Raw genomic sequence first — 22,840 nt, 5'->3', positions numbered from 1 at the left:
TTGTCGCAAACGCGCTTCGGACATCCGAAATGTGTTTGGACAACCAAAACGCGCTTGGACAACTGAAACGCGCTTGGACAACCGAAACGCGCAAGTCAACCGGACGTCCTCAGAAGACCACGGCGAAAGAAGACCGTAAAGTTGTTAATAGATCGAAAAAACATTGATCGCGAGGGCGGTGGTTCTGCTTATTACATCTAAAACCTTAACCAAAACACAGAAAAACTACTAACAAATCTATACGAAACGACATACTTGTGAAACAAACACACACACCAATACACATTCAAAAATACATACACACACACACACATGTTCACACACATACACACACATACACACACACACACAAACACAAACACACAAACCACACATAAACCTGTCCCAACAGGTGCATGCTGCGTTGAAAATACCAGGATTCTATCTTTATGTCCGATACTGTATGAATTCAACTTGGAGAAAGTTAATTCAGGAGCTATGAAGCCTTCAGATTGTGGATTGAAACGTGGTAATTGCATATTAAATGCGCTACAATGCTATCACATTACACAAAATTTTGCTTTGGATACTATGCATGACATAGCGGAAGGATTGGTGCCAATAACTATACAGCTAGTACTAGGTCACTATCACAAAATCAAGTCGTTGGGTTTCAGTGCATCATTCATCAATGATCGCATATATTTATTTGCCTATGGATACATCGACAAAAAGAATAGACCATCGGCGAACTTTACTGATGAAATGCTATCTAAACCCAGTAGTTACAAACTCAAACAGACTGCATCACAAAACCTGCTACTACTACGTTCTTTTCCTTTTTTGTTTGCTGACAAAGTTCCCGCTAATTGCGAGTATATGCGTATGATCGGTCATTTGTTGAATATATCTCGTATTTTGATGTCTACAATAATATCTGACCATATGTTAGTATCATTAGACGAACTTATTCGGTTGTATGAGGAGTCATTTTACAAAAAAATTCAACGAAGACTTAACAAAAATCACCACCTTGACCATTACATCCAGTTTATTAAAAAGAGCGGAAATTTGAAACAGTATAATTGTTTAGTATTCGAGCAAAAGAACAAACTAAACAAAAATCAATCATCAACTTGCAGAAATTTTAACAATATTTGCAAAAACTAAGCACAACGACAATGCTTTAAAATGGCCAAAGGTATACTAGATATACCATTTACTGGTAATGTTACATATTACGGAGGAAACTTAGTTCAGCGAGAACATTGTTACAGTGTTTGCTTCATAGATTTGTGTGTTCCACATGTTTTTGTACCCAACAAAGCAACAGTAAATGGGATCGAATTCAGAAAAAAACTTGTTAGTGTGCATAAAAAACACGAAAATGAATATTATCCGTTGTATGGTATTATTGTCGAGATAGTGGTTATGAACAGTGCTATGTTTTTGCTGATTAAATTATGCAAAACTAATGGATATAATGGTTGTCTAGAAGCGTACGAAGTTGCAGTAGGACCAACTTAAAAATTTGTTTCGTTTGAAGAAATCCATTTGCATACTACCTTTGCCTTCTGGTCACCATTTGGAAGTCATAAAAAATATGTCTCCCGAAGGAGCTATTGCCAGGATTATTGATAAGCGTAATATTATATTATATACTTCATAGGTTAGGTAGGAAAATATGAAAGATTGTTTGAAACTGATTAAACATTTCTTACAGTAAAAGAAGAAAAACGGACTTGGACACCTTCTTATCCCTGGACAACAATGATTTCACTAGACTACAGTTAACGACATAAATGATAAAAATAATTCAAAAATATCAAAAACAGTATGGAGTTACAATTGACATTACAACGACTCCCAATGAATTTATGGAAGAAACGCAGAGAAATGAAGTACCAACCAGAAGCTTGAGTTCAACTTTTAAGATGCACAATTTTGACAAGGTGAGTATTATTGCTACGGCGTGTTGTACATACAAAGAAGTAGCTTTTTTTGAGGAAATTGACGTTAGCCTACTCCTTCTGAAAAGTAATGAAGGTAAACAAATCTATGAAACATTGACAGAAGGAATCAAACCCGACGAGGTCACCAACAAAAAAATAAATCGAATAATTTGCGATTGGCTAGCGGACAATTACGGCATGTAAGTATTGTAAAAAATAAGGAAAAATGTGAGTTGATCTACTACTTTCATATATTTCAGGCGTCCACAAACGGAAAAAAGTAATGCTTGCAAAATCATTAATTAAAACTTATCCCATTTTAGCCTCGAACGTTTCAGATGTACCCTATGTAAGTAAATTATTTTTTATTATTTATTACCACCATTACACATGGTGATGCTGTCGTTAACTGTGTATATGTTTTAGACCGTAACACTTTTGTTTTGAATTTCGTGCTGTCTGTTCTGAATGCTACTAGGATGTACTCGCAATCACTTCGATTGAACTATGTACAATATAACTGTGTAAATCCACACATATTCGAGATTACACATACACGAGATTCGAACGCAATTCAAATTAAAGATGGGCAAAACGGCTCCGAAGCCGGAGCCGGCTCAGACCGGCTCCAGGCAATTTCGGAGCCGGCTCCGGAGCCGGCTCCGGAGCCGGCTCCGCACCCACCGCTCCGGAGCCGGCTTCGACTTTTTCCCGGAGCCGGCTCCGTTCCGACGGCTCCGGAGCCGGCTCCGCACCAAGGGCTCCGGAGTCGGCTCCGCTCCGACGGCTCCGGAGCCGCCTCCGCACCAACGGGTCCGGAGCCGGCTCCGCTCCGACGGCTCCGGAGCCGCCTCCGCACCAACGGCTCCGGAGTCGGCTCCGCACCAACGGCTCCGGAGCCGGCTCCGCTCCGACGGCTCCGGAGCCGGCTCCACTCCGACGGCTCCGGTGCCGGCTCCACTCCGACGGCTCCGGAGCCGGCTCCGCACCAACGGCTCCAGAGCCGGCTCCGCACCAACGGCATCGCTCCAACGTCTCCGGAGCCGGTTTTAACACAAAGGACCAAAAGAACTTTTTCAATTAAGTTTCAATCGAGAAAATCCGTAAATAGCGTAAATAGTCATGTTTAAAAGAATTTATCAAAAAAAAAAACATCGATTAGTTTTGAATATTGTTAAGAAAGACGAGACTAACAAATGCTACACAACGTCATGCATTTCAATACTGCAATCGTATCGTGTGTTAGCTTCCACACGTGCGAGAATATATATTCATTTTTTAGTACGCTATCATACAATGATGACTCTATTGAACCGTTAGTGCGGAGCCGTTGGTCCTTAGCCGTTGTTTCGTAGCCGGCTCCGGAACCATCGGAACGGAGCCCGATGCCGGCTCCGCAGCCATCGGAACGGAGCCGTGAGTGTAGAGTCGTTAGTCCGGAGCCGGCTACGGAGCCGTTGGTGCGGAGCCGTAGGTGCGGAGCCGACTCCGGAGCCGTTGGTGCGGAGGCGGCTCCGGAGCCGTCGGAGCGGAGCCGGCTCCGGACCCGTTGGTGCGGAGGCGGCTCCGGAGCCGTCGGAGCGGAGCCGGCTCCGGAGCCGTTGGTGCGGAGCCGGCTCCGGAGCCGTCGGAACCGGGAAAAAGTCGGAGCCGGCTCCGGAGTCGTTAGTCCGGAGCCGGCTCCGGAGCCGTTGGTGCGCTCCGAAACGCCCATTACTAATTCAAATCATGTGTCAATTCACTGGAAAATATTTGGGCAAACAGAACACTTAAAAACAGAACAACACGAATTTTAGTCAAATTTCGAATATTATACAGGCAGCGTGGATTCATAAAGGTGGACGAGGAGCAGGACGGCATGCTGGTTCTATTCATTATAGAATGGAAACCCTTGCAAAAAGATCCTGTAGTCAAGTGTTCTACCGATCAAGACACGATGAAGCGACTCCATCTTCTTCAAAAATAATAACGAACGACGAACGTGGAGAAAATATTGATGAGTTGGTAGCATCACATATGAAGTTTCTTATACTTGGTGTTGGCACGATATAGACCACATGCCTTCTAGACAGAAGTAATGTTTGTAAACATCGATCTGTCAACAGCAGATCGACCTAACTCCCACTCTACCCGTCAGATGGCATACTAAATACATAGAAAGGGACGACAGGGTTAGCTTGTGCGACAACTAGTTCTCCCAGAATAGGACCAATCAGGAAGCGGTTCAACTAGGGTCAAGTTCGCACAGCTGATCGAGAACAGGGCGCCATCGCTAAACGCAAAATTAGTCACAAATTAGAAAACGGATAGGCAACACCAAATTTAAAACTACGCTGCGAACATCACCAAAAGCTAGTTTGTGAATTTTATCATCCTTTCTTTTTTAAACTGAAATATAGATTGCTACACACGTAGCAACACTTGGATATAAAATTGATTTTAACCTTTTTCACAGGTGTACGAGTTAGAAACTATTGTTCCCTTGGAAAATTCTATGGAAAACATAAAATATTTATGGAAACAAACACTGGCTTACCGGCACGAAAAGCGTTTTTTCCCATTTTTTCCCATTTTATGACCGACTGTTCTGCGGCTTCAGCCTTCGGAGGAGAATTGGTATGTCGATTATCTTCTATCTCGATGGAAGTAGGGATACATTTGTAGCTCAATTCTTCATTTTTCAGATATCTTTAGAATTCGAATTGATGAATCCTACTGCTGCTAAATTCGAAGACATGTGGAATGTAATCCAACAGAAAATATTGGAAAAATATCTAATAGATTACAGGTACATGAAAAATGACCTGATTCAGTCACTGTGTCTGGTACGAGAAAAAAATACTATAAGAGGAGTCAAGCGAACCCGCGAAGAAGACTACAAAGAGAATGATGCGCGTACATTAAATCCACTTCACGGAATAATCGATTGGATTGATGTAAGTTACGAGGATTCAACAAGAGTTTCTATTACAGCTAACAATTGCAAATGTTGCAATTCTAATAATCACATTAACCTCACATTTTTCTCACAGTCCTCGTGCTTAGAGACGATGTTTAATCCTCTATTTTTATGTTTTTTCTTCTTTTTTTAGTTGGAGACTTCATTTCCGACGCCTGATGTCCCGCGCATAATAATTGTTGCCAAAATGTTTGAACTCGGCGAATGCTACGTGGTGTGGAAAAACAGTACGATTCATGTAGGAAAAAATTTGATTCGTGCATTCATCGTTCTTTGTCAAGCCTTTACAGTTTTCAATGTTAAATGCTATGCGGCTGACAAACTTTTCTTTTCATTTTTTCATGCTTCATGCTTCAAACTTGGAGCACTCAGTACAACTAGTAATAAGTTTTTAAACCAGCTGTTTTAAAATCAAGTTTATAAAAGAGTTTATTTATTATATTCTCCTTATTTAAAAAGCGCACCTGCTTTTGAATAGCCAGGTGAAAAGCAAAATTCTAGTGATTAGAATAATAATATGAATTCATCTGATATAATCAATATAAGATTTGACTATGAAATATTAGAACTTTCATCGGAAATAATTAACCCGCTTCAAAAAGGTATAATAGCTTTTTTTTTTCAAATTGAACATCCAATCCAATTATTTAAACAATTTTTTATGCAAATAAAAAAGGACTTGCATTCCAAAATGATTGTTTTTATTTTTTGCCGAAATCTCAGTTATACGGACGTCACACGAAGCGTAAACTCAAAAAGTTTACGCGTAAACTGGGTTGCCAGGCGTAAACTTCATGTCAAAAAGATTTCAGGTCCGAGAGGGTGAAATCTTGGCGTAAACTTTGAGCGTAAACTTTTGACAGATAAATTTACCGCGCGCTTTTCATCGCACATGGTAAACAAACGAAAAACAAAAAGCGAGCGGTATGTATACAACTATTGTGCATGTTAAAAATAATCAGAAAATTAAATGTTTAAATGGTTTTAACATAATTTTAGCAATGGAAAACACAAAAAAAACAGTCCGGAACTACGCAAAACAGGTACTTATTTATAAAAGTAGCTAGATATCTCACTATACTGTATTTACATATTCGGTCCAACACCCACACGTTTATTATTTTTGTATAAGTGATATGTATACATTTATATATTTTTTAAGGATATCGAGCAAAGCCGTGCCGTGATAGAGGCAGTAAGTAAGCGTCCATCTTTATGGAATAAAAAGTTGGACAGCTATAAAAATCGAAACGTCCAAAATGATGGGTGGACGGCTATAGGTAGTGAGGTAGGGCTTCCAACTGCTGAAGCTAAAGCAGTGTGGAAAAACCTCCTCAACTCCTATAGGACGTACAGGAGTAAAGTAAAAAAGTCAAAGCATAGTGGGGCAGGTAAATTGATGATTAATTAAGGATTAAAAGATATATTATTTATATTATTTATATTTTCTTTTTCTTTTAGGCGCATCGGAGGTGTACGTGCCAAGATGGTTTGCCTATGAAGCCATGGCGTTCGTCGAGGACACGATGGAGGATGCGAACCATCAGGATACCGTATGTATAATATATGTTTGGTTTAAGTATATGTATGTTTAATTTAGTATTAATGTTTATTGGTTAATGTTTAATGTTCAATATTAACTTTAATTAATTGCTTTTAATACTTTAAAATTAGATTTTTTTATAAGATTATAAACTATAAGAATATTGAGGTGATCCCGCGGCATTTCCGCGTAGGACGTTTACGCCAAGTAGAAGAAGAAGCCGGTCTCGTAGTTCAGTCGTCAACTCGTACGACATAAACAACATGCCCGTCATGGGTTCAATCCTCAAATAGACCGTGCCGCCATACGTACGATTGACTATCCTGCTATGGGGGGGATTCAATTAGTCACTGAAAGCCAAGCCCGCAAGTGGGTACAGGCAGGCCTTGACCGACAACGGTTGTTAAGCCAAAGAAGAAGAAAGAAGAAGAAGAAGAAACTTAGAATTAATTTAGCACCTAATTAATGTGAAACAGTTGAGCAAATGATTATAGCAGTAAAAGCTTTTCCGAATAGCTGATAGAGAGCTTAATTGAAATGATGAACGTATAAAGGATCAGGTTTCGTACGGCCAGAGCCTTCTATATGCAAAATGAATATCCTGGTATGGATAAATCAAAAAAGGTTTAATAATCGAGTCCATTAGAGGTAGTTCGGAACTAACAGAGGTCTAATATACTAATAATTTACTAATTTTAATTTATAGTTTATCATTTATTCGTTTTAAATACAGTGAGGTGGTGGAAAGAGCACATGCTCTAGTTTAGGCTATAACATAAAATAAACTTTGATAACTCCTGTACGCAAGAACATTACTGATGACTCAAATTATAGGTTACATATATAAAACAAGTTAAACGAAAACCACATATCATATGATTATCCAGGTTTTTGAGTTGTCAGGGATGAATATAATAATAAACCATTACCACGACAATCGAACTATATAGTTCGTATAACAAAAATCAATATAAATGTATTGCTAAAACATAACTTGCTCAAAGATAATATCACAAACGTTATATGCGGGACGACGCGCATCTAAAGGGTCGATGCCATAGCAACACGAAGCTGTTCTGGTTCAAATGCGTAAGTGAATGGTAAATGGATTCAAATCCGAAAAATGGGTGCAGCGAGTTTGGCTAGAACTACCCCGCCACTACTCCATACCATTTGTAGTAATGCAACGAGCAATTAAAGTTATCTAAGGCCGCTAATATACGACTTGCGTTTTCGCGCCCGCGGAAACGCGTATAACAATCCAGCCATAGAAATGAAATGTCATTCGAACGCGCTACCGCGGTAACGCAGAGATGCTCATGCTGTATTTGTGGCCTAACATGCAGCGCAACAGAAATACTGGCAACAGTGACACGCGGAGTGGAGATCTAATCGCCGTTGATTCTTGAATACTGTAAGTTGTCCTACATAATCACTAAAAGCGAGTAGTAGTTATGAAACAAACCATTTTAAAAGAACTCAAGTTTTTTCGATCTTTAACCCCTTCAGATAGAAAACGCAACATGACCAGTATCTGATGAAGAAGGGAAACAAAGAAAAACAAATTCATTTCTTTCCAAGACCAAATGGGGATAATTATCTGTTTTGTTTCTTGTTTTATTATCTTAAACGATTGTTGTTCACGAAGTCCTTGGCCATGTGAATACGTATATCTCTCAGTGTATTAGAAGGCCGGGATGAAAAATACTCTAAAGGAGCCAACGTGTCATTACTCCTCCAATCACCTGCCACAAGCCTCCCGTCAACAACTCTATCAAATGCCGTTGCAGGAGCATACAAAGTTCTTGACGATCTTTTGCAGAGAAAATTATGCAAATAAATTGTAGTTAGTACAACTTCAGTAGCTTTTTCTGGTTGAAGTTGAATTGGGGTTTGGTATATCCAGAACCGATTGGATATGTGGCCTAAAGCATTTTCGGCAACCGTACGGCCACGAGAATGACGATAATTGAACACGCGTTCAATGCTGCCCGATGCATGTGTCCCAGGAAATGGACGGATACAATAATCCGTAAATGCAAACGCCTGATCGCCGAGTATAAAATACGGAACGTCTATTGCATACGGCACACGCAATGGCTTCGGCTCCGGAATATTCAACTGTTTGTTCTCGAATTTTTGATATAATCGAGTGTTTTTAAAAATTCCACCGTCAGAAATGCCTCCTTTGCCTCCAGCATCAGCACACAGGAAATTGTAGTTAGCATCAACTACATCCATTAACACAATGCTATTAAAACCCTTGTAATTAAAATATTCAGAGCCGCCGTGATTGGGTTTTCGAATACGGACATGTTTGCCGTCGATGGCACCAATTGCATGTGGAAAGTTCCAGCGTCGTTCAAATTGCTCAGAAATATCGAGCCATTCATGTCGCGAACACGGCGTCTGTAATTAAAAAGGAAGAAAACTTGTCTTAAATATCATCAAATAATCAATATATTCTTTTCATTTTGTAGTGGTATTATAGTATTCATAGGTGAAAAGTTATGTTTTTCTAACAGAACTATTCAATCCTTTTTTTCGATTTTTTTTCAGATAACTGTTCCACAGCCTCCAGCCCCATTTCCAGCCCCACTTCCAGCCCCACTTCCAGCCCCACTTCCAGCCCCACTTCCAGCCCCACTTCCAGCCCCACTTCCAACCTCACTCCCATCCCCACTCCAATTTCAATCTTCCCCGGAAGATGATTATTTCCTGGTCGGAATGGATGATGTTGAAATCATCCATTTCGATCATGAATATGAGCCTTCCATCCCTGTCCCTGGTCCCTCCTCATCACTCCCTGGTCCCTCCTCATCACTCCCTGGTCCCTCCTCATCACTTCCTGGTCCCTCCTCATCGCTCCCTGGTCCCTCCTCATCACTCCCTGGTCCCTCCTCATCACTTCCTGGTCCCTCCTCATCGCTCCCTGGTCCCTCCTCATCACTCCCTGGTCCCTCCTCAATACTCCCTGGTCCCTCCTCATCACTCCCTGGTCCCTCCTCATCACTCCCTGGTCCCTCCTCATCACTTCCTGGTCCCTCAAATTCCACCCCGGTCAACCCAAGGAAAAGAAAGCGGGATAATGAGCTGGACGAGGTCCTCATAGGAAGCGTCAACCGGCTGATGGAGGAGACTCTTGCTGCCGCAAATAGCAGAGAGAACACGTTCGGCCGTATGGTGGCTGATTTTTTGCGGAGGTTTACCCCTCAGGAGCAGGATCGGGTAACCTCCAAAATTTTGCGACTCCTGCTTGAAGAAGAAGAATCGGTGATGGCTGCTCGGGCCAGTGAAGAAATGTAGGAGAAATAAATTTTGTGAATTTTGGTATAAAACGAATTTCAATCAATGTTATATAATCCCGGGATAACGGACTGGCAAACGAGGGGCTCGAGACTGTGAGAGGTTTCGGACAGTCCTGAGGCAGGCCAAGGCCGCAAAGCGGTTGTAGCGCCGGATAAGTAAGTAAGTGAGTTAAAATTTTAAATATATCATCAACTACAAAAACATGAATAAAATGTAGTAATATTAATGAGTTAACTATTAAGCAATACGGCAAAGCCGTCCCTCCTGAATAAAAAAAATGAGTTAAGTAAACAATCATAATACTCCTGGTCTTACCTTAACATAGTCACGTAGAGCCTCTCGAATGCATTTACACACTTCCATTACTATTTGGGCAATGCATGGACGAGACACCTGTAATAAGGATCATTTAATATTTCTTGCTCTAGCAATGCTGAACTTCACTTACACGAAACATATACTGCAGGCCTGTAAACGTTTCGCCAGTTGCCATATAACGCAACGCGATTAATACCCTTTCCTGGGTAGTAATCGCTTCCCGCATGTTTGTATCCATGCGCTCGATCATAGGACGAACAAGCCCCACCAAAAAGTCGAAATCTTGCCTATTCATGCGAAGGAATTTCAGCAGCATCGCACCTGTACGTTCGGCAGATACATGCTTTAGCACATCGTTTCCAATTTGCCGGCGCTCCATAAACAACGGTTGAACCCAATAGCAACGGCGATTTGCTGGCCGGCGACCGGCTTCCCTAGCTTCAGAAGCCTCTAACACTTTTTCAACTGCAGAGAGCCACGATTTGTTCATTAGTAGTGAGTCCATTTTATTATATTAAACTTTCTTCGACGTTTTTATAAAATATCAACACAACACACAATGGCATCCACATCAACAATCCGCCGGTAACAACGATTTGACAGCAAGTTTACGCATCAGCGCTATTGACCGACCAAAAACGCCGTCACACGAAGCGTAAACTTTTTGACAGATGTTTTGATCAAATTCCAAATTTACGCCAAAGTTTACGCTTCGTGTGACGTCCCTATTAAGCACAACCGAAAATCTCGGTTAAACGAAAACGTCAAAACAAACCGAAATTTCGGCAACCCGTTAAACATTGCGAGGGTTGCGTGTGGTATCATCTGCTCGATATCTTATAGTATATGAAATAATCTTTGATTTTTGCTCATAAATTATATTTTTTTTCGGTGGTATTCATCGAAAAGATCACTAGTTCTAATTTTGTGGATATTTGCAAACTAAAATGTCAAAATTCAGGTGTTTAGTATGCTACAAATCGCACTGTTATACCTGCTCTCGAGGTGCTATAATTATAACTGCTAAAACTAGGTGTGAAAAAACTACCAAGGCTCGCAAACTCTTTAATGCGAGGGCTCTGGGGCGGTGAACTTGTATGGCATGCGAGCCCTCGCACGCCCTCGCAAATCGCTGTCAATTGCATGGCGGGCGCCCAGCATTTGCGACAATCATTCACCTCCTAATCCCCGCCATCTATGAAAATTCGACACTGGACATCACTGGAAGCAGACGCTCATTTTGACGCTCCGTGTTTACATTTGTGATAAACGGTTGTTTTGAGTCCATTACTCGCTAAGTTGTGTGTGATCGGTTGCTGTGTAGTGTGTGGATCCGTGTTAACAGCAGTTTGTTTATCACCATTAATATAAACCTGTTCTGGCTGCATTTATAATTACGTATTTTGCCAACAAGCCAAAATTCACCCATATCAACATGTCTGCCGTGTGTCCTGTTTGTAATATCGATATTGGCAAAACAGAGCACTACGTGTGTGATGGTATTTGTAAGGGCATTTATCATTGCGGCTGTCTGGGTATCAACAACACCTGTATCAAGGAGCTGAAACGCTCAGCTACACCCCTATCCTGGTTCTGCGGTCAATGTAAACAAAATCGTCAAGATAGTAAGTCAGTTAATGAATCCATAATCAACACTGCAATAGCCGATATAAAGAAAGATGTTTTAGGGCATCTCGATCAACAACTCTCGACAATGTTAGAAACACACAAGAACGATGTATTAGTGTCTCTACGTCAACAACTAGCAGATGCACGAGCTGTGTCCTTAGCACCAACACCCACTTATACTGCACCATCACTAATACCTTCATATGCCACTGTAAATTCATCAAATACACCACGACATGAACGCACTGATCACACCACAGATGAACATCAATTAGCAAGTGCACCTAAGCGGAGATTGGTTGACCGCTCACCCCCAACCCATAGCCTCCACCTGTCCCTCCAACAAGGCATGGTACAATCAGGAACTGCACTGAGAACGGTACCTTACCCAGCACAGCGCCGATTTTGGATGTTTGTCTCACGTCTCTCTCCTGATACAACAGAAGATAAGTTAATGTCATAGGTACGACAAAAACTAGGTACAGTGTCGGACAAATCAATAGGACCACTTATCAATTTATTATTTACTTATCATATTTCATGACTTAAAGTGAATCAATGTTAACCAAACTTTCATGAAAGCACTTTTAGAATGTTTACTTTAAGAATGTTTTTAAAGTTTGGTTAAAAGTTAAGAAACAAAAAAGTTATGATAAGAAATGTAAAAATAACCCAAAAATCATGCGCCAAAATAATAGGACCAGTTCAGAAAATTTTAAAATAATTATCATTTATTATTATTAAAAAACAGTTTTTGATGTTATTGAGTTGTCGAATAACTTAACTTAAATTAGTGAACTAATGCGTATACATTTTTTTGTAGAAACGCTTAGCGCAATGGCAATTCGCTGTGTCTTTAATTAACATACTCTAATTTACTAATGCGAGAATATTACGGCACTCGCTTGAGGGTTTTGAGCTCCCTTTGCACTGAGAGACGAAATAGTGGTGAGTACCTTCGTCTATGGGTATAAAAGCGCGTCACAGCTCTGGATCGCTTACACTGTGTTCTAAGCCGTTGCCTAGAACACTTCACTCGATCGATTAGCTCGTGTATTTTTGGGTGCACTACTTCAAGCGCTTGATTGAAGAAATTCCAACGATGGGTCGTAGTGCACACTCCTCACAACAACAGCGTTTAGATATCAAACGTTTTTCCGCTGCTGGGTACTCCCAACTTGGCCGGCCGGAATTTCCGCAAAGTTCCGTTGCTTCGACGGTGCCACGTTCAAGCCCGGTTGCAGTTTGCTCGAGAGCACTACGACTGGGCAGGTGAAAACCTGAACAAGTGGCGAAATATACTGTGGTCGGACGAGTCCAAAGTGAACTTGGTAGGTTCGGATGGGAGACGCTTTGTGCGTTGTCCAAAGAATACCGCCTACCGGCCACAGTACACTTTAAAAACCGTGAAGCACGGTGGAGGCAACATAATGGTTTGGGCATGTTTCTCTTGGTACGGTATCGGTCCTATCTTTTGGATAAAAGATATCATGGACCAACACCGATACTTAAACATCATCCAAACTGTCATGTTGCCTCATGCAGAGTGGGAGATGCCATTGAAATGGCAATTCATGCATGACAACGATCCAAAACATACTGCAAAAGCGGTTAAAAAATGGTTTGTTGATCAAAACATTGACGTCATGAATGATTGTTAAAGCTAAGCTTCTACCGGCAGGTTCTCGAACTAAAGAGAAACTGTGGAAGCATATAGAGAATGCTTGGTACAGCATTCCGCCATCGACTTATAAAAGTTTGGTGGAATCCATGCCTAAAAGGATGCGAGCTGTCATCCGGAACAAAGGGCATGCAAAAAAATATTAAATGCTACCAAGTTAGCCCAGGAAAAGGCTGTTTTGTTATTTTCTTTAGTTTTTCAAATGTACGGGCTGGCCACATTGCGAATTAAAAGCCGGAGCTGTTATTTAATAATGATAAATGGTTACAAAAAAAAAATTCTATACTGGTCCTATTATTTTGTCTCATGATTTTTGGGTTTTTTTTAACATTTCTTATAATAACTTTTTTGTTTGTTAACTTTTCAACAAACTTTCAAAGCAGACTTTAAGCCAACATACGAAAAGTGCTTTCATGAAAATTTGGTAAATATTGATTCACTTTAGGTAATGAAATGTGATAAGTGAATAAAACATTATTAAGTGGTCCTATTGATTTGACCGACACTGTATAAATGATGTGCTAGTGTTCAAGCTGCTACCAAAAAATCGTATCTCAGTAACTTTTATATCATTTAAAATCGGATTTCCTGAATCATTTCACGATCAGGCATTATCCCCGTCTATTTGGCCAATAGGTGTGGTGTTCCGAGAGTATGAGAGACGCATAGTAAATTTTCAAAACGTTTGGCGGCCCACGATCCCAAACACTCCACAAATAATTCCCGTCACAGAATCACAGACGACAACAATTGGGTCCACACCCCAATCTTCACCAACACCACTACAACAGCCACAACCGATAGAACAACATCCACAGACACCGGAACAACACATATAACCGAAATATATTATCAAAACGTCCGAGGACTAAAAACTAAAACAAATGATTTTAAACTATCACTTACTGAAAACGTTTATGAAATTATTTCCTTAACTGAAACGTGGCTAGATGAACATGTTCAAACTAGTTTATTGTTCACTAAGGATTACAATGTATACCGCATGGATCGTAACGAAATGAACAGCTCTCACTTTCGAGGAGGTGGCGTGTTGATCGCTGTACGTTCAACAATAGTATCTCGTGAGTGCCGAGTTCCGATTGGGTCGCTCGAAATGGTGTGGGTGAGAATACAACTCATCAGAAGCTCTCTCTTCTTAGGGTGCGTTTACATTCTGCCTTACCTCAGCGCCAGCGATGAAACGTTTCAATGCTTGTCATATTCAATCGACAAAATTCACGACATTATGAGACCAAACGATAAACTGATAATACTTGGCGATTTTAACCAAAATCGAATTGAATGGAGTAGTGGTTCTGCCCAAAGCGCTATAGGTGATAATCATATAATTGATATCATTGATATGTACCTGTTAAAACAAATCAACAATGTGAAAAATCAAACTGGACGAATATTAGATCTTGTATTAGCTGATGACAACTTAGCAAATCTTATGACCGTTAAACAATCTAACTCTACAACATATTTATTACCTGCTGATAATTATCATCCACCTCTAGTCATATGTGTCAAAATGGAAAAAACCTCTGCTCCGCGTGCTTGTTCTAACAGCAACCAACGAAAACTGAACTTCTTTAAAGCCAACTATACTGCACTTAACACTGAAATAGCAAATACGAATTGGAACTTTCTATATGGTGAAGGAATCACAATCGACGACGCAGTCTTAAAATTCAACGAAACATTAACAAATGTCATAAGTAAAACAGTTCCTCAAAAAAATAAACCACGCAAACCACCCTGGGGTAGACATGAAAAGGCGAAGTAAAACAGCGTTACGAAACTTTGAGCGTCATAACACAGTTACAAACCGAGAACAACATCGTATTGCGTCGAGAAGATACCGTGCATACAACAGAATGCTTCATGAAAATTATATTACTCGTGTCCAAAACAACCTTCGTAGAAATCCAAGAGCATTTTGGTCATATATAGACTCATAACGAAATAACAGACAAAGTATTACAGAACTGTCATACAATGGTACCACTGCATCGTTAGAAAGTGACATTTGTGAGTTGTTTGCTTCTCGGTTTCGTGATATATTCAGTCCTCGCATTATTGATCAAGAAAAAATTAACGAAGCCACTTGTAACACTCCTGCTGACATGTTCGAGATGCCATTAATTGAAATAAATTGCAAAATGGTAGAAGCTGCAGTAATTAAATTAAAAATGAACTATAATCCTGGTCCAGATGGGATTCCATCTGTTGTACTAAAGAAATGTGTCATCACTTTATTGCCGTATATGACACAATTATTCCGGATCTCATTCTCTTCCGGGACGGTCCCGAAGATCTGGGAAACTTCCTGGATGACGCCCCTGTTCAAAAAAGGCGATCCGAACCTTGCAGAGAGCTACAGAGGAATTACGTCAATGTGTTCATGTGCTAAAGTGTGTGAAATAATTTTTCATGAGATCCTGCTGAATGCATCTCGGCATTATATCTGCAACGAACAACATGGATTCATGCCGAAGCGTTCAACATCCACAAATTTGGTAAAATTTGTCTCGGATTGTTTGAGTGGCATGGATATTGGCCTACAAACAGACTGTGTGTACACAGATCTGAAAGCAGCTTTCGACAGCATATCACACGATATGCTGCTCGCAAAACTAAAAAAACTAGGACTAACCGAGAGTTCTCTCACTTGGCTTCAATCTTATTTAATAGACCGACTATATTGTGTAAAATTTGGACAAGTTGTATCAAATCCGTTTTACTGTACATCAGGTGTGCCTCAGGGCAGTAATCTTGGACCGCTACTTTTTCTGTTATATATTAATGATGTGAGTTGTGTCCTGCGTGATGTGAAATTTTTAATGTATGCCGACGACATTAAGTTATACTCGTTTTCCAAAGACACTAATTCCCTCCAAATGGCTCTGGACTTATTCGATAAGTGGTGTAAGCGTAATATGTTATGTCTGTGTATTGAAAAATGTGTCGTTGTGTCCTTTACTCGTGCACGTCTACCAGTCTCACATAGCTATAGGATAAACGGACAGCTTCTTCAGAAGAAAAGTGAAATACGTGACCTAGGTGTTCTACTTGACACAAAACTGACTTTTAAAACGCATTATGAAGATATCATTAAGAGAGCAAACAGAACTCTAGGTTTATTGTTTAAAATGACGAGGGAATTCAACGATCCAGTGTGTGTGAAAACTTTGTACTGTGCATTAGTTAGGCCTATATTGGAGTACTGCTCAATTGTCTGGTGTCCATCTGCAGAAGTTTGGAAAGAGAGAATGGAAAGAATCCAACGCAAATTCACACGTTTTGCGATACGGCGACTTCAGTGGAGTGATAGTAACACTTTGCCACCATACCATTCGCGTCGTTTACTGCTAGGATTAGAGACTCTCGCTGATAGAAGAAGAAATGCGCAAGCCTTGTTCATTGCTGACCTACTTTGTGGAAATATTGACTGTCCGGAAATATTGGAACAAATTAATTTAAATGCAAACAGGCCAACCACCAGAAATCGACAATTAATAAGAACTAATTTTAGAAATACGCAGTACGGATTTAATGAACCCATTACGGTAATGATGCGCGAATTTAATGCACTTGCAGGACATTTTGATTTTAATGAAACGACACGACAATTTAGAGAGCGAATACGATTTGTATAACATTTAGTCTTTACCCTTTTACTATTATTATTATTACTAAAGCTTGTGTAACCATTATAAGGCGGACTCGCAACTAAGAAATACAATACAATACAATACAATACAATACAATACAATACAATAATTTATGAGCAAAAATCAAAGATTATTTCATATACTATAAGATATCGAGCAGATGATACCACACGCAACTCTCGCAATGATTAACGGGATGTCGAGAAATGTCATTTTGCTCTGAACAACTTCACCTTTTCATTTAAAAACACCTTGCGCAGGTCGCCAATTTGACATAGGGGAAAGCGGGGCAAAATGGGCATGTGGGGCAAAATGGGCACCCTCTATTTAAGCATTATTTGACTACAAAGATGCTTTCCAATGCTCAAAATGTATTCATTAGAGTGTTCTATGAACACCATGTAAGTTTCATAACCCTTACATAACAAATAACTAAGAAAAATGCAAAATAAGGTTTAGCAGCATATTGATATAATTTTTGCCACTTCGAAAATAAGCTTAAACGTGTGTCACAGGGATGCGTTGAAGTTTTTCATGATATATTTTTAAAGATATGATATTTCTTTACAATTTGTCTCAAGAAAGCAAGGCGATTGAATGCGTATTTTTACTAATATAATAAAAAGTACAAAAATGCTTCACGTGGGGCAAAATGGGCAGTTACGCTTGGGGCAAAATGGGCAGATGCTTTTGACATACGGCGCGTGGTGAGGCTATGGTGTTGTATTTGTCGCCTCAATAATGATAACAGGCACAGCTTCAAAACATTCGATTTTGTAGATTTAAACGTGTAAAAACTGTTATAATTTTGAAAACATATTTTTGGAAGAATTTTAAGGGCTTTTCTGACCAGCAAATCAAAAGATAGAACGAAAAATACATTTCACGAAACGTGCGCAAAAGCATAGACCATTACCTAAGCGCAGTTGTTGTGGCCCATATTGCCCCAGTGTTTTGACGTTTCACAGTTTGTTTACATATGCCCATTTTGCCCCAGGGCTATGCCCATTTTACCCCGTGTGTCAAAATAGCTTCTCGTAAAACATCAACTTTTATTTTACATTATTTTATTGTTTTTAAGTTGTTTTCATTATATGTGGCAATTTTAATCCATAGATAAATGGTGGAGGTATACCATAATGAAACAAAAATTGTGTTTTGTGGAATATTCAAAGGAATATTCAGTAAATTGCTTAACATGCCCATTTTGCCCCGCTTTCCCCTAGTATCTTTGAACTCGCGTTGGCCAAGATGACCTTGAAATAATTAACACACAGTGATACTACGAACAGGGCAGTCGGTGAGCTTTCGGCTTTGAGCGATTTCGATCTGTTGCTGTGGAGCGATCGTGATAAGCAAGTAGGGGAAAGCGGGGCAAAATGGGCATGTTAAGCAGTTTACTGAATATTCCATTGAATATGCCACAAAACACAATTATTAATGCATTATTGTATGCCTCCACTATTTATCTATGGATTAAAATTGCCACATAGAATGAAAACAACTTAAAATCGTGAAAACAGTGTAAAATAAAAGTTGATGTTTTACGAGAAGCTATTTTGACACTCGGGGTAAAATGGGCATAGCCCTGGGGCAAAATGGGCATATGTAAACAAACTGTGAAACGTCAAAACACTGGGGTAAAATGGGCCACAACAACTGCGCTTAGGTAATGGTCTATGCTTTTGCGCACCGTTTCGTGAATTGTATTTTCGTTCTATCTTTTGTTTTGCTGATCAGGAAAGCCCTTAAAATTCTTCCAAAAATATGTTATCAAAATTAAAACAGTTTTTACACGTTTAAATCTACAAAATCGATTCTTTTGAAGCTGTGTCTGTTATCATTATTGAGGCGACAAATACAACACCATATCCTCACCAAACGCCATTTGTCAAAAGTATCTGCCCATTTTGCCCCAAGCGTAACTGCCCATTTTGCCCCACGTGAAGCATTTTTGTATTTTATGTTATATTAGTAAAAATACGTATTCGATCGCCTTGCTTTCTTGAGACAAATTGTATAGAAATATCATATCTTTAATAATATATAATGTAAAACTTCAACGCATCCCTGTGACACTGGGTTAAGCTTATTTTCGAAGTGACAAAAATTACATCAATATGCTACTAAACCTTATTTTGCAATTTTCTTGGTTATTTGTTGTGTTAGGGTTATGAAACTTACATGGTGTTCATAAAACACTCTAATGAATACATTTTGAGCATTGGAAAGTAGCTTTGTAGTCAAATAATGCTTAAATAGAGGGTGCCCATTTTGCCCCACATGCCCATTTTGCCCCGCTTTCCCCTACCGTTATCGTCTCCGCCTTTGTGAGTAGATATCAGTGCGTTATGTTAGGTTGATGAACAAGTTCTTATAGTTTTGAACGTATAAATATTTTTGTTTTTTTTACTTTCTTTTTTTTCTTATTTTGATTTTCTCTATTTGTTTTAAATAATTATATCTGTTTGCCTCCAACTATTGTGGCCAACATAATCAATATGGAAATTGTAACGATTTCCCCCGATGGGTTCACTACAGTATCCCATAAGAAAAGAAAAGCACGCGTAGTAGTTGAGGAAGGAACCAGTAGCAAAACAGTTCTTGCTGTCGTCACACCAATGTCGACTGACAAAGCAAGACATCGTGAATACGCTTCTTGCTACTGGGGAGACTTTCGCGTTTTTATGATGCCCGATAAAAGCGATCTCGACCTGGTGGCATTACGCCATCCCTGCATAAAAGCTATCCTGCGGTAACACATGTATTTCGTGTACGTAATAACAGGTGAACGCTTTAGCAGCTGACTCACAATTTAACGATCATTATTGGGTGTATATGCCAGGTGGAATATTTGAGGTAGCAAGTTTCGTGTAGGATCTGGATATTCCATCCGAAGAACTGCTCAAGTTGGGAATGGGTGTTTTCCGGACTCTTTCCACTCCTGGAGTACGGGTGATTTCGGTGAAGCCACTTTACTCCTCTTATACATTAAACAGACAAAAGACATACACGAAAACAAAATCAAAGCGCGTTACGTTTGAGAGAACTGTACTTCCTAGTTTTTTGGTGTATGAAGGACTCCGCATTCCTATTGCAAGACCCTTTGTTCCCAAAATTCCAACATGCGAGAAATGTAGTGAAATTGGCCATACAAAAGATTTTTGCAGCAATAAATTTAAATGTTTTAAATGCCAAGGTCATTTCCGTCATTTCCAACATTCGTCCTCGGATTACACTGCAGCGCCATTCAAATGCGCTCAATGTAAAAAACATTGGCAGGAACTAAAAGAGTGCCCGGTGCACAAGAACTCGCAAAATGAACTTAAAATGCCCAGTACCAATGGGGTCAAATGCTGCAGTTCTAGCGAATGGTAGCTCGATCGAAAACAGCGTGCTAGCTGAAGAGCTCACATCGGTCAACCAGGAACCATTCCCCAAAATCTCGAGGGTGATAATAAGAGTGATAAGATCCGTGTATCGTCGTCGCCCTAGGAAAACCTGTATGAAGGCTACGCCTCCTAGCGAGAAGAAAACTTCTCAATGTTCTGAGAAGAAAAACTCTCCTCCCCAGGTACCACTTCGTCCAGCACGTGCCCCATACCATAGATCAACCATAGATTGATAATATTAAACTCCGGCGCTGTTACTAGAGAGGCAGGGCCTTCGGCGCGTGACAGTGCAATAGACCTGTCTCAATGCTCAGTGTCGCTTGCTCTGTGTACGGTTATGCATTCCTAATGGCAACGATCACTTACCAATTGAAATTAAAATCACTAGAGGAAGGCGCCCAATCAATCGTATACCTGTCAACTACGAGATGACAAGGAATATTTATTGGACGAGTTAAAACGCACTAATGCCAGTGAGGCTGTCATCTGTAACATCCATTTTTTACCCACTAGTGGAATACAAAAATCTCGTTGATTGTGTAAACGAGTGCGCTCTTCCAGCCCGAACAAGAGAGTCCCGCATAACAAGGACGCATACCAAACCTCCCACTCCTTGGTGGGACAGAGACTGCCAAACTGCATACGTAGCGAAGTGAAAGGTATTTGGACAATATAAACTCCATGACTCCTTTGACATTTCACTACGTGCGTTGTGGACAACGGGTAGAAGGATGCGAAACAGCACAATTACAAATGAGAGCGAAAGATTTTGAGGAGACTGGCTTTTTCAGTTCGCCGAAAGTGTCCAGACTTCGTTCCAGCGCAGAAATTTGAACAACATGCGCCTTGCAGTGATCCTAGCTTGGCGAATAAGCGGGTATAGATGAAATTTAACAAAATGATAGATCTCAATATAGTCACGCAAGAATGGAGAGAGGTGAAAGTAGTCGCCTACTTGAAACCCGACCAACCGTCATCAGAGTACGGGTCTTATAGACCTATATCCCCACTATAGTGCTTTCTCAACTTATTTGCGATGATTTCTTTCCGATTGGAAAACTGATTGGAGTCCTAGAACTTGTTGTCCAGTACTCAATTTGGTTTTCGCAAAGGTAAGGGTACAAACGATTGCTTAGCGCTTCGTGTTTCAGAAATAGAGCTAGCGCATACACGTAAAGAGTTGCTGGCCTTTATGGGTATTTTTAGATATAAAAAGGGCCATTTGACTCAGTATTGATTAGCATACTAGGTTAAAATGCGGAGTTAAGTCCTAAACTAAACACTTACCTTCGCAACCTCATTTCGGGAAAGGCAATGAATTTCGATAATGGTGTCGCTCAAACAAGACGGATCAGTTATTTTGGACTACCATAAGGGTCCTGTTTGAGTCCCATTTTATATAACTTTTATGTAAATTATATTGTTACGAATAGAGTTGAGCGGCACTGACAGTGTAGGATGGCTAGAGCTATGCCATAGGATTGAGAGATCGGAAGCGTGAAATATTAGCGAAGGATAATCGGCCAAAACGATAGAAAAAGGTTTGATGGAAACGGAATGGCGGTAAACGGAAAGATTATAAATAGGAGCGAATGCTATACGAACGTTCTTTTCGGATCGAATCTCTGGGTAAATAGATTTTAATTTTGGCACTCGCCTCAAGCTGCCTAAAATAAGTCTACGGCTTGCAGAAGTTTGAACGACATCCGAAAGCAGTTATAACAGATATCGACTCATGTATTGCACCAAACTGCAACCTAAGGCAATTGGCAGACGACGGTGTTGTGTCAGTCGCTAGCAACGACATCGTAGGTCTTTATAATCCTTTGCAAACCGCGCTGGACAATTTGCAAACGAAGTCAAACAACGTAGGTATCGAGTTTTCCCCAGAAAAAAACTGAAATGCTTATTTTATGGAGAAAAAATCACGATTGTCCAAACTTTTAGATACCTAGTGGTTTGGTTTGACAGCAAAAATGTGTGAAGGTCATATATAGAACAATTGGCAAGAAAATTTGCCAAAAAAAATAGCTTCCTCCAAACAGTCACGGTATTCTGGTGGCACGCACACCCACTAGATCTCCTAAGACTGTATAAGACAACGATTTTATCCGTCTTGGATGCCCAATGGAAGCATATGCAACCATATTCCAAGACACATTTAATAAAACTAGAACGCATGCAATATCTTTGTCTTACAATTACGCAGGGATGTATGAAATCCACTCATAATATGTCCCTAGAAGTGATGTATGGAGTGACGCCACTAAAACTACGTTTTGAACAATTATCGCTTCGCCTTCTACTTCGTTTCACAGCATCTAATTTACTTACTTACTTACTTACTTATCCGGCGCTACAACCGCTTTGCGGTCTTGGCCTGCCTCAGTAGTGTCCAAAA

The 22,840-nt window shown here is 40.1% G+C and overlaps 1 protein-coding gene and 1 pseudogene across 1 annotated transcript; one reads left to right on the top strand and one right to left on the bottom strand.

Annotated features, from left to right (window-relative positions):
- Nucleotides 1-900: 900 nt before the first annotated feature.
- LOC120953012 (uncharacterized) lies at nt 901-5,049 on the top strand (annotated as a pseudogene).
- Nucleotides 5,050-7,367: 2,318 nt separating this feature from the next.
- LOC125907253 (putative nuclease HARBI1) lies at nt 7,368-10,765 on the bottom strand. The gene is made up of 3 exons (XM_049608457.1): nt 10,191-10,765; nt 10,058-10,135; nt 7,368-8,842 (listed from the first exon to the last, which is right to left on the bottom strand). The coding sequence occupies exons 1-3, from the start codon at nt 10,563-10,565 to the stop codon at nt 8,054-8,056; spliced, it is 1,242 nt and encodes a 413-aa protein (XP_049464414.1). The 5' UTR covers nt 10,566-10,765; the 3' UTR covers nt 7,368-8,053.
- Nucleotides 10,766-22,840: the final 12,075 nt, after the last annotated feature.

Source organism: Anopheles coluzzii, chromosome 3 (genome assembly GCF_943734685.1).
Source record: "Anopheles coluzzii chromosome 3, AcolN3, whole genome shotgun sequence".
NCBI lineage: Eukaryota > Metazoa > Arthropoda > Insecta > Diptera > Culicidae > Anopheles > Anopheles coluzzii.
This window is presented reverse-complemented; position numbering and strand designations above follow the sequence as displayed.

Bases quoted from the DNA above. Each gene is read 5' to 3' on its own strand.
- LOC125907253 (XM_049608457.1), bottom strand. From the start codon at position 10,565: ATGGACTCACTACTAATGAACAAATCGTGGCTCTCTGCAGTTGAAAAA. The intron at 10,136-10,190 runs GTAAGTGAAGTT...TCCTTATTACAG, and splicing joins GCCTGCAGTATATGTTTCGT to GTGTCTCGTCCATGCATTGC. The intron at 8,843-10,057 runs GTAAGACCAGGA...TTTTAATTACAG, and splicing joins CTCTACGTGACTATGTTAAG to ACGCCGTGTTCGCGACATGA.